This window comes from Phocoena sinus, chromosome 16 (assembly GCF_008692025.1).
Source record: "Phocoena sinus isolate mPhoSin1 chromosome 16, mPhoSin1.pri, whole genome shotgun sequence".
NCBI lineage: Eukaryota > Metazoa > Chordata > Mammalia > Artiodactyla > Phocoenidae > Phocoena > Phocoena sinus.
The window spans coordinates 7032350-7044407 of record NC_045778.1 but is presented as its reverse complement, the minus strand read 5'-3'; the positions used below and the strand labels follow the sequence as shown (position 1 = coordinate 7044407).

The window sequence follows — 12058 nt, the reverse complement described above, 5'->3', positions numbered from 1 at the left end:
TCCAGCCGTTCACATTGTCTCATCACATTCTACTCACGTCTCAAGTAATACCGTGGGATTGGTTACTCCTGCCGTCGCCGGTCAGCCAGCATTGCTGACAGGGCCAGAAGTGGTGGAACTGAGGATCAAAAACATTTTCCAGACACGAAATTCTGTGAAATATGTAATATATTATTATATACTCTATTATTACAATATATATATTATGAACGCAGTAATCTATTAATACACATTAATATATTACTTAGAGTATTTATATAAGATTTCTCCCTAACGTAACTAGCAATGCCCTAGAGCAGGGGTTGACAGCTACAGACCCACAGGCCAAATCTGGCCCACTGTTTGTAAATAAAGTTTTATTGGCACACTCATTCATTTACAATATGTATTAAACTTGAATGCTTTCATGCCACATCCACAGAGTTGAGTTGTGACAGAGACCATATGGCCCATATAACCAAAAATAATTATTCTCTGCTCCTTAGCGGGAAAAGTCAGTGGAGCCCTGCCCTCGATTATATAACCACAATCTTCCAGTAAAGATCAAAAAAACGCACTCCAGCACGCCTTTGCTCTCCAAGCCCTACAGAGAGGACCTCTTGTGTGTACGTGCTGTGTCCTGGGCTCTTGTGTCAAGACACTGACTCATTGGATTGTTACTGTGTGTTTGCTTGTTCCCTTCCATCCAGACTGGGAGCTCCTTGAGGGCAGGGCCTGGGGTTTATTCCCATGAGTAACAGATGGGTAACAACACCCCCACTCCAGCCCAGGAGGGGCTTCGTAAGTCAAGGTTAAGGGGATGCAGTCCCTCATTACCTTCTCAGAGGCTAGAATCTGCTCAGGGAGACAGACCAGGAACAGCCTTAGAGTCTCAGTATCAGTGTGATGAGAGTCACAGGGCGGGCGAGCCCAGATCATCCTGGGAGCTCTTGGAGGGCCCGAGAAGCACATGGCTGAGCTGATTCTTGAAGGATTCACCGGGCAGGAGGCGGGGCTGGGCGGGGAGTCACACAATGAACGGCGCATGGAAAGGCCCGCAGGAGAGGGGCGGCAGACGTGGTTCAGTTTGACTGAAGAGTGGCTCTTGGCAGTGTCTGGGCATCGCTTTGGGTGGCGGTTGCCGCACAGATGATGGCAGCGCTGGCCTGGCTGGATGCTGTGGTGGCTGGAGTCTAGCCAGGGTGGAAGCAGCTGCAACTCTGCCACTTACAACTCTATAAACATGGGAGTTTACTCCAGTTCATAGCTTCTCATCAGCAATTTCCCAAAGATAGAGCAGTATTTCCCAGCCTTGGGATCTGAGTTACACAGTCAAAAGGCCATGTTTCATGCCAAACATTAGCACGTAATTAAAAGGAAACATACAAATGTTGGTAAATGTGCCCTGTGATCTTTGGTCCCCCAAATCTTTGACCCAGACTCGGTGTGGGTAATCAAGAAGCTGGTGATGATAAAGAGGACAAATTTAAGAAACACTTGAAATTTCTTAAAACAAATGTCAGTGCTGTCCATCGAGTGGTGACTGGATAAACAAAATGTGGTGTAGCCGTGCAATAGTATATTATTCAGCCACAAAAAAGAACGAAGTACTGGGACTTCCCTGGCGGTCCCAGTGGCTAAGACTCTGAGCTTCCACTGCAGGGGCCGCGGGTTCGATCTCTGGTCGGGGAACTAAGATCCCACATGCCGCGTGGTGCAGCCAAGAAAATAAATAAATAAAAAATCTTAGGGCTTCCCTGGTGGCTCAGTGGTTGAGAGTATGCCTGCCGATGGAGGGGACGCGGGTTCGTGCCCCAGTCCGGGAGGATTCCGTGTGCCGCTGAGCGGCTGGGCCCGTGGGCCGTGGCCGCTGGGCCTGCGCGTCCGGAGCCTGTGCTCCGCAACGGGAGAGGCCACAACAGTGAGAGGCCTGCGTACTGCACGCCCACAAAAAAATCTTAAAAAAAAAAAATAATGAAGTACTATTACATGGCTACAACATGGATGAACCTTGAAAACATTCTGCTGAGTGAACGCAGCCGGACCCAAGAGGTCGCATATTGTATGATTCCATCTATGTGAAATGGAATAGGTAAATCCATAGAGACAGATGCAGACTGGTGGTTGCCAGGGGCCGGGATGAAGGAGGAAGTGGAGACAACCATTTAATAGGTCTGGGGTTTCCTTTTGAGGTGAGGAAATGCGTTGGTGCCAGAGGGAGGAGGCGGTCACTCAGCGTTGTGACTGTACTAATGCCACTGCATTGTTCACTGTAAAGTGGTTGATTTGGGGACTTCCCTGGCGGCCCAGTGGTTAGGACCCGGTGCTTTCACTGCTGAGGGCCTGGGGTTGATCCCTGGTTGGGGAACTAAGATCCCACAAGCCGCGGGGTGCTGCCAGAAAAAAAAGAGTTGATTTTATGTTATGTCAGTTTGCCTCAGTTTTTCAAAACTGAAAAAAAACATGGCCTAGGAAGGAAAAGAAAATGTAGATATACTCTTCTTGACCGTTAAATTCACTAAATAATAATGATGTTTAAATTTTTTTAAATTAATAAAACATTTGGGATTAATATATACACACTACTATATATAAAATAGACCATCAACAAGAACCTACTGTATAGCACAGGGAACTCTGCTCAATACTCTGTATTAACCTATATGGGAAAAGAATCTGAAGAATGGACATATGTATATGTATAATTGAATTACTTAGCTGTACACCTGAAACTAACAACATTGTAAATCAACTATTCTCCGATATAAAATAAAAATTAAATTAAAAAAATCTTTTTAAATAAGCTATAAGGATATATTGCATAGCATAGGGAGTATAGCCAATATTTTATAATAACTTTAAATGGAGTATAATCTATAAAAATTTTGAATCACTATGTTGTACACCTGAAACTAATATAACATTGTAAATCAACTATACTTCAATAAAAATAAATTAAACATTTTTTTAAATTAATGAAACAAAACTCAGTAGTGAACAGGCAGCTCCTGAGGTTCTGAGTTGGATATGGGGACTTGAGCTGATGACCCCTCTTTTGCTCGCCTCTCTAACAGAAGTGGAGAAAACCCGATGCCAGCATGAACGAGAACACATCCTCGGGGCGGTGGACCCCCAGCGCCCCCGGCCTCCGGGACTGTTTGTTCCCGAGTGTGATGAGCACGGATACTACGCGCCCACCCAGTGCCACGGCAGCACTGGCTACTGCTGGTGTGTGGACCGCGACGGCCGCGAGGTGGAGGGCACCAGGACCACGCCCGGGATGAGGCCACCGTGTAAGTCAGAGGACAGTGCTGGAGACAGGAAGTCTCAGCACCTGCGAGCATCGCTGGGGACCCTTGCCAAAGGTGCACTCGGCACTTTCTGCTTGCCCTAAATCCTGACCTGCACCACTGGCTCGAAGCCCGTCCCCCCTCCCTTTCTCCCTTCTGCAGCCCCCTTTTCCATCTCCCCACCATTGCCCATCCCCACCATCTCTCTCCCCACTTTCCCTCTCCTCCCTCTTAGCCTTTCCTCCTCTTGTTTTGTGCAAACCTGTTCTGTGCAAATGATGGGCAGGACCCGCTGCATTGAGGCTGCAATTGGTAGCAGAGAGGATGTGTGCTCAGGGGTCCCCGAGGTAAACCTTGCAGTGGGTGGCCCAGCATTCCAGTGGCTCTGCACTGGCACACAGCGCAGGGATGGGAAAGACCAATTGGAGCCCCTCCCCAGGCATGGAGGGGCTTACTCAGGCGTGGAACTGTTCTCTTCCTGGTACACTTGCCTCTTTCACAGTTGCTCCTGGACCTTTAGGTATTCGGTCCATTTAGAACTCCAGGAGCAAACAGCCGCAAAGGGTTCTGCAACATAGTTCTGCGACAGTCCATGACGGAAGGCGCCGAGCTGGGGGCCAGGCTCTGTGACACTGGACAGATACTTGCCTGAGTCTCAGCATCCTCGGCCTCAACATCGGATTCAAGCAAAATAATCTCTAGGATGCTTCTCAGCTCTGAAATTCTGTCACAGGCGTAGAAAATGGTAATTGTCACAAATTACCAAAATCTAATACAATCAATCCTTGCCTCTCCAATCTCCATTTAGCTAGTAATCATAAACTGATCCCCTACCAGATAGTTTCCCAAAGCTGCTAAGAGGCTGCTGAGTAAGCAGTGATAACTCACAGGGACTTCCCTAGCGGTCCAGTGGTTAAGACTCCACGCTTCCAATGCAGGGGGGCGTGGGTTCAATCCCTGGTCGGGGAACTAAGATCCCACATGCTGCGAGGGGCGGCCAGAAAAAAGGAAGTGACAAGTGATCACTCACAATCTTCATTACGCCAGTCAGCCAGCATTAACTGAGTGTCAGATTGGTGTGGTCAGTGCTGGCAGCCCACAGAAGGAAGCCCCAGTGCCAGCCCCAGAACCTCAGAGGACAGGTAAACAGGTGCAGGGTAGGGAAAGGAACCTTAAGAGAGAGTAGGTGGGCCAGGAAGCACAGTGGCTTGGGGGGGTCTCGGGCTAGCCCAGGAAGGCTTTGCAGAGCAGTACTGTGAGAACCAAGGTTTAGAGCAGGGTCAGAGTCAGCTGCGCTGGGGAGAAGGGGTTGAGGAGACCCGTGGTCCAGGCAGCAGGAACAGGCGGAGAGGCAGGAAAGAAACCCCCAGGGGGTCTGTGTCCTGTGGAAGGGGAGCAGAATGGAGGTAAGGACATCAGGTGCCCCGCTGAGGGGTCTGGATTGGTCCTGAGGGAGCCCAGGAAGGGTTTCGAGCAGGCGCTGATGTGACCAGGTTTCAGTTTTAGAAGAGCTGAAAGGGAGGAGTGAGGCCCTGGTGGTGGAGAGGCGGGTGCAATTAATTAATTGCAGTATTTCTAATTAATCCAGGTGAGAAATGGCGAGGGTCTGACCTGAGATGCTGGCAGTGAGTTTGGGGGGATAGATTCCAGAGATATTAAAAAGGTCCACCAGATTGGTTTATATCATTGATTGGGTATAACAGGCAAGATGGACAAGAGAAAAGCAAGGAAAATGAGCTCAGTGATGACCTGGTCCCGTCCTCTCACTTCAGAGAGCAGGAGACGAGCCCAGGAAGGTCCACGACGTGTCCACAAAGCGAGTGTCAGGGCCAGGTCTGGGGCCCAGGTTTCCCGACAGCCACTGCATGTTCCTTACCTGCAGTACAGGCTGCCTGTCCCCTCCTGGGACGTTCTCTTGTCAGGTGAGCCAGGAGCTGTGCTGGGTCACCAGGTCAGCAGGTAGGAGGCAAGGCCGAGTCTGAGGGAGGATTAGCCCTGCCCATCACTTCGTTCTGGAAAGCCCAGAAGGCCTGTGTTCCCGTTTGTGGCGTCTGAGACCCTCCCACCCCCGTGGGATGGGGTGAGTTGGGCTAGTCCGCTCAGATGGTCTCCTCGAGCATGAAAATACTCAGCAGCTTCCTGCTGGGGTGCGAGCTCCCTGTGGCCAGGGTTTCAGGGCTGCCACTGTTGCATTGTTTTTGTTCACTGCTGCAGCCCGTGTACAGAGCGGGGCACCGATAGCCAGGTTAGTTCCATTAAGGGGGAGACTGAGCCATTGTTTTTTTCCAGTCGACCTTTAATGTTAAGCTCTGGCCCTGCATCATCTTCATCGCAAATGCCCTTTGATTGACTGAGGTCTTTCTGCTCCTTGTGCTTTCGGATATTAAACGTGCACGTGTAACGGTGCTGTTTGTGGTGCCATGAGGCGACGTGACCCGGTGTGGGTGCAGGTGTGTGAGTCCGTGCACGCGCCCGCACGTGTGCGTTTGTGCATTCCTACTGCACGGGGGCCTTACTCATTGCCATCTCCCACCACCCAGGTCTGAGTACAGTGGCTCCCCCGGTTCACCACAGACCCTCAGTTCCTACCGCCGTGATCCCCCTGCCACCTGGGACCCACCTACTCTTCGCCCAGACCGGGAAGATAGAGCACTTCCCCCTGGAGGGAAACACCATGATCAAGACGGAAGCCAAGGCGCTGCTTCATGCCCCGGTGAGTGCTGGCCGATGGCACTTGGTGACAATTTCTGCTTCAATGGCCTGGAGCAACGAGTGGGGTGCAGTCAACCCAGGGACCAGGGCTGGACCCCTGGACCCAGGACGTCTTCATTCTGTGTGACCCTGGGTGTCCACCGCTAAATGGGGCCACTGTATTCCTAAGCACCCCCGTGAGGCTCAAGGGTGGGAGCAGAAACAGGAGGACTTCCAGAGAGACCCCTTTGGTATCTGACCCCTCAGGTGGGCGCATCATGTGAGTTTGCTCTCTTGTCTGCGAGCATCTGCCAGGTTTGATGTTGCCATCCCTGCTAAATTAGCAACGTGACTCATCTTTCGGCAGCCACTCAGCTCAAGATGCGCCTGTCTGCCCAGAGGCAGTAAGTAACCAGAGCTTTTCAAAGCTTCAAAGATGCATTTTGTGAGTCGGGGAATTTTTGTCCATTAGTTAGAGGTCAGACACTTCTGAGGAGCTTTTCTGTCTGGGATCCTGACCTCCTGCCAGGAAAACAAACCTGAGACCTGGTGGAGGTTTCTGGCTGTGGACTCAGGGTTGCCAGGGCAGTGGGGGCCGTCAGGGTCCTCTAAGGAGTGAAGAAGTAGCAGCGAGTGGGCTACCAGCTCTTAGAGATGAAAGTCCAGCAGGAATCCTCATTACCGCTCAGTGCTGGTTGCAGAGCCTGCGTAAAGATTCCGGGTAGAAATGTTACTTTCTTCTCATCTTCCTTTCCCTACTCCCCTGTCTTTCCCACCTGCCCTATTTTCTCTTCCTGCATGGATCTCTGCATACTGCCATACCCCCTCTTCTTTTTGACCAGGGAGGAAACATGATCAAAAAAAGTCTGCAAAATAAAAATGCTTGTTTTTAAAAAAATTTATGGGGCTTCCCTGGTGGCGCAGTGGTTGAGAGTCCGCCTGCCAATGCAGGGGACGCGGGTTCGTGCCCCGGTCCGGGAAGATCCCACATGCCGCGGAGCGGCTGGGCCCGTGAGCCATGGCCGCTGGGCCTGCGCGTCCGGAGCCTGTGCTCCGCGGCGGGAGAGGCCACAGCATTGAGAGGCCCGCGTAACGCAAAAAAAAAAAAAAAAAAAAAATTTATGTTATTGAAGTATAGTTGATTTACAATGTTGTGTTAATTTCTGCTCTACAGCAAAGTGATTCAGTTATACATATAAATATATATATACATTGTTTTTCATGTTCTTTTCCATTATGTTTTATCATAGGATATTGAACATAGTTCCCTGTGCTCTACAGTAGGACCTTGTTTATCCATTGTTGTTTATCCTTTTTGTTTATCCATGTAAGTGTTTATGTCTGCTCATCCCAAACTCTCATTCCTTCACCCCCATCACCTCCCCCTTGGCAATCACAAGCCTGTTCTCTGTCTGTGAGTCTGTTTCTGTTTCATAGATAAGCTCATTTGTGTCATATTTTAGATTCCACATATAAACGATGTCATATGGTATTTGTCTTTCTCTTTCTGACTAACTTACTAGAGATGATAATCTCTAGGTCCATCCATGGTAAAAATGCTTTTCAAAAACCTCCTGCAAAGCAGCCGTGATTGGATTCATGTTCTTCGCCAACACAAAACCCTCTGATGGGTTCCCTTCACCCAGAAAAAAATCCAGTTCTTTCCATGGCCTCCGGCTACCTCTCCCACCCCGTTCCCTACCACTGCCCCCTCACTCACCGGCTGCAGCCTTCTGGCCTTCTAGCTGGTCCTCAACTCACCATGCACACTCCCACCTCAGGGCCTTTGCACTTGCTGTCCCCCTGCCTGGAGTTCTCTCATTCCAGACACTTGCACGGTTCACTGCCACATGTCACTTGAATTTCTGCTGGCACACCAGCTCTTAGAGAAACCTGTCCTGGCTGCCCTGTCCAGACTGAAGCCTCCACCTACCCTGCTTTGTCTTTCATCAGGCACCCAGCACTACTCAAAACATTGTATATCAGGGTACATGTTCTATGTCTGATGTATCTCTTCCCACGAAGAATATAAGCACAGCAAGATCAGAAATTGTCCGTCTATTTCGTGGAGGTGTTTGTTTCACAGGGGTATTTGCAGATCCCAAACAGTGCTTGGCACTTGAAAAATATTTGCTGAACAAATGTGTAAGTGATCTTTGTGATTTCCTGTTGCCTCACTGAAGCACAAATCCCTCAAGGGGTAATCATCATTCTTCCTCATATCCACTAGCACACACTCCCGGGTAGTGGGAGTGGGTTAAATTCCGTGTGAAAGTCGTTTTCCCCCAAGACCAAGGGGAGAGGCTTAAATGCCAAATGAGGCTATGAAAAGCAGGAAATTGAGATGGGATCAGTGGAGGGAGAGTGCTGAAACAACCTTATAAATATTCACTGTGTCCTTCCTATCTATGTGTCATCTATCTGTCTGTTCTTCTATGTATGTATGTATGTATGTATCTATCTATCTTTACCATTTAGCTATTTTAACTGTAGCTAATGGCACTGTGGCATTAAGTACAACCATCATCACCATCTATCTCCGGAACCTTTTTCATCATCCCAAACTGAAACTCTGGATCCATTCAATAAAAACTCCCTCCTCCCCTGCCAGCCCTTTGCATCCCCTTCTACTTTCTTTTTTTTTTTTTAACATCTTTATTGGGGTATAATTGCTTTACAATGGTGTGTTAGTTTCTGCTTTATAACAAAGTGAATCAGTTATACGTATATATATATTCCCATATCTCTTCCCTCTTGCGTCTCCCTCCCTCCCACTCTCCCTATCCCACCCCTCCAGGAGGTCACAAAGCACTGAGCCGATATCCCTGTGCCATGCGGCTGCTTCCCACTAGCTATCTACCTTACGTTTGTTAATGTATATCCCCTTCTACTTTCTATCTCTATGAATTTGCCTGTTCTAGGGACCTCCTATACGTGGAATCATACAGTATTTGCCCTTTTGTAACTGGTTTACTTTATTTAGTATAATATCTTCAAATTTCATCCATGTTCATCATAGCATGTGTCAGAATTTCCTTCCCTTTTAAGGCTGAATTATATTCCATTATATGGATGTATCACATTTTGTTTATCCATTCATCCATCAGTGGAGAACTTGGGCTGCTTCCACCTTTTGGCCATTGTGAATAGTGTTGCTATGTACATGGATTTACAAATATCTGTTCAAGTCCTTGCTTTCACTTCTTTTGTATATAAACAAGACCTGGAATTACATGATAATTCCATTTTTAATTTTTTGAGGAACCACTATACGGTTTTCCTTAGTACTGCACCATTTTGCATTCCCACCACCAGAGCACAAAGGTTCCAATTTCCCTTCTACCTTGTCAACACTTATTATTTTCTGTTTCTTAATTGTAGCCATCCTAATATATGTAAAGTGGTATCTCATTGTGGTTTTGATTTGCATTTCTCTAATGATTAGTGATGTTAGCATCTTGTCATATACTTATGGACAATTTATATATCTTTGGAAAAATGTCTATTCATATCCTTTGCCCATTTTGTAATTGGGTTGTTTTGTTCTTATTGTTACTGAGTTGTAGGAGTTCTTTATATATTCTATCAACCCCTTATCAGTTACATGATTTGCAAATATTTTATCACCTTCCATGGATTGGTTGCCTTTTCACTTTGTTGACTGTGTCTTTTACTGAACAAAAGCTTTTAATTTGGATAAGATCCAATTTATCTATTTTTGCTTTTGATGTCATATCCAAGAAATCATTGCCAAATCCAATGTTATGAGGCTTTCAACTATGTTTTCTTCTAAGAGTTTTGTATTTTTAGCTCTTACATTTAGACTTTTGCTTCATTTGGAGCTAATTTTTGTATATGGTGTATGGTAAGGATCTCTGTTCCTTTATGACATGACTTTTGGAGGGCAGGTGTCTGCTGATAACCCTGATTCTCCCAGTAAAAGAGCATCCTGGTCTTACACTTCTGTGGTCCCCAGGGCCTCACTTTGCATTTCCATGTACATTTTAGAGTAAGCTTATAAGTTTCTACCAAAAAGAAAAGAAAAGGAAAGGAAAGAAAAGAAAAGAAAAGCCTGCTGGGATTTTGATATGGGTAGTACTGGATCTTTAACTCTATTTAGGGATATCCTAAACTCTATTTTGGATATCTTAGCAATATTAAATCTTATGATCCATTAAACTAACATCTCTTCATTTATTTGGGTCTTACTTTAATTTCACTCTACAATGTTTTATAGTATTCAGTACAGAATCTTGCACATTTTAAAATACTTATTCTTAAATATTTTGCTGCTATTATAAACATTATTATTTTAAAATTCTACTTTTTGCTGGTATGTAGAAATACAATTTTACATTGACCTTGGATCCTGCAACCTTGCTAGATTCAATTTTTAGTTAAAATATTACTATAGATTTCCCAGGAGTTTCTATATAAATAATCATAGTCTTAAAATAGAGTGATTTTACCTCTTCCTTTCCAATATTTATGTCTTTTATTTAATTTTTATGATCTTCAGTTGGGCAAAGATTTCTTAGATGATATACAAAAAGCATTAGCCATAAAGAAAAATAAAATTGCACTTAATACAAATTTAAAACTTTTGCTCTCCAAAAACACCAAGAAAATGAAAAAGTGCTATTTACTAAGAAAAAATATACATATACATACATACATATATATGTGTATGACAACAGATTTTTATCTGAAATATATAAAGAACTCCTTCAACTCAATAATTTAATTTTTAAAATGGACAAAAGAGGGACTTCCCTGGTGGTCCAGTGGTTAGGACTCTGCACTTCCTCTGCAGGGGGCATGGGTTTGATCCCTAGTCGGGGAACTAAGATCTTGTATGCTGCATGGCACAGCCAAAATAAAAAAAAGACAAAGACTTGAAGACAATTCATTTCAAAAGGTATCTAAATGCCTCTAAGCACAGGAAAGAATCCCACCATCATCACTCACTAGTAGGTGGACCACTCTCACCACTGGTCTGCACTTCCAGGATAAAGTCATCATTGGACTGGCCTTCGACTGTGTGGACAAGATGGTTTACTGGACCGACATCAGTCAGCCTTCCATTGGGAGAGCCAGTCTGCATGGTGGAGAGCCAAGCACCATCATTCGACAAGGTGGGCAAGCAAATGTCAGTCTTCCTTTTTGGGTTTTGCTTCTAGCAGCCCACGTGGCTCTTGGGAGAGAGTGGAGGGGTGCGGTGTATGGTTGGTTACAGGATATGGTAATCTGAGAGGGGCTGGGTTCTCAACCTCAAACATCGCCCTTTCCAGCCTTCTCTGAAGAGTCCTCTGAGGATTCATCACTAAATCATGAACACCTTAGCTGGGATTTGTTGCTAGCCTAAGGAAAATAAAATTAAAACAGGGTAAATGTCCATGCCTGTCTCTGAAAGCTTCCATAGCCAGTTTTAAGGAATAATAAAGGCCAAACTCAACCATCCAGTTTGGATATACATTTCACCCTCTGGCTGCTGAGCCTAGAACCGATTCTCAGACTGTCTGCCCGGGGGGGGGGGGGGGGGGGGGGGGGGGGGTGGTCCATCAGGCATTAAGCAGATAGATCGTAAAGATGGAAGGATCACGAGCATATTGGCAAATATTGTCCCTGAGAAGTGAGTCTGTTCGCAAGACAGTTTTCCAGTTGAAGGGTTGTCACTTCAACCTGTAATCTCATGGTGGGGTGGGTCTCCTCTCTTCTACCGCACCCCCACTGGACCTTGCTCAGATTGCCAGAAGAGTACAGAAAATCAGGCTGAACTCTTACAGACATTTCTGTTTTTGTTGCATCACTGATGATAAAGCACATGGCACTTTGGCACAGCTTACCCCTCAACACTTAACCTCAATTCCTTAACTTATGGATGCTGATTTAAGCCGAGGACTCTATTAATGTTAATGCCTACCTTCAACAAGCCAAGGCTATTTTAGGTAGATATGTTTTATCAAGATTCAAGTCCATTATGACAAAAATCCAAGGGCCTGTAAAAATTCTCCTGTACTGAAAAGGTCAAATATTACACATTACTAAGTCTGTGACTCATGAGCTGACTTGCAGGTATTTTCAGTCAAAAGACATTG

General features: G+C 46.1%; 1 protein-coding gene across 3 annotated transcripts in view; it reads left to right on the top strand.

Annotated features, from left to right (window-relative positions):
- Positions 1-12058, top strand: part of NID1 (nidogen 1) — a 95359-nt gene that overhangs the window by 71680 nt on the left and 11621 nt on the right. For all 3 annotated transcript variants that reach the window (XM_032608238.1, XM_032608237.1, XM_032608236.1), the window contains 3 exons: positions 3054-3272; positions 5810-5982; positions 10969-11095. In XM_032608238.1, the coding sequence (XP_032464129.1) occupies positions 3054-3272; positions 5810-5982; positions 10969-11095 (519 nt within the window). The remainder of the gene's footprint in view (positions 1-3053; positions 3273-5809; positions 5983-10968; positions 11096-12058) is intronic.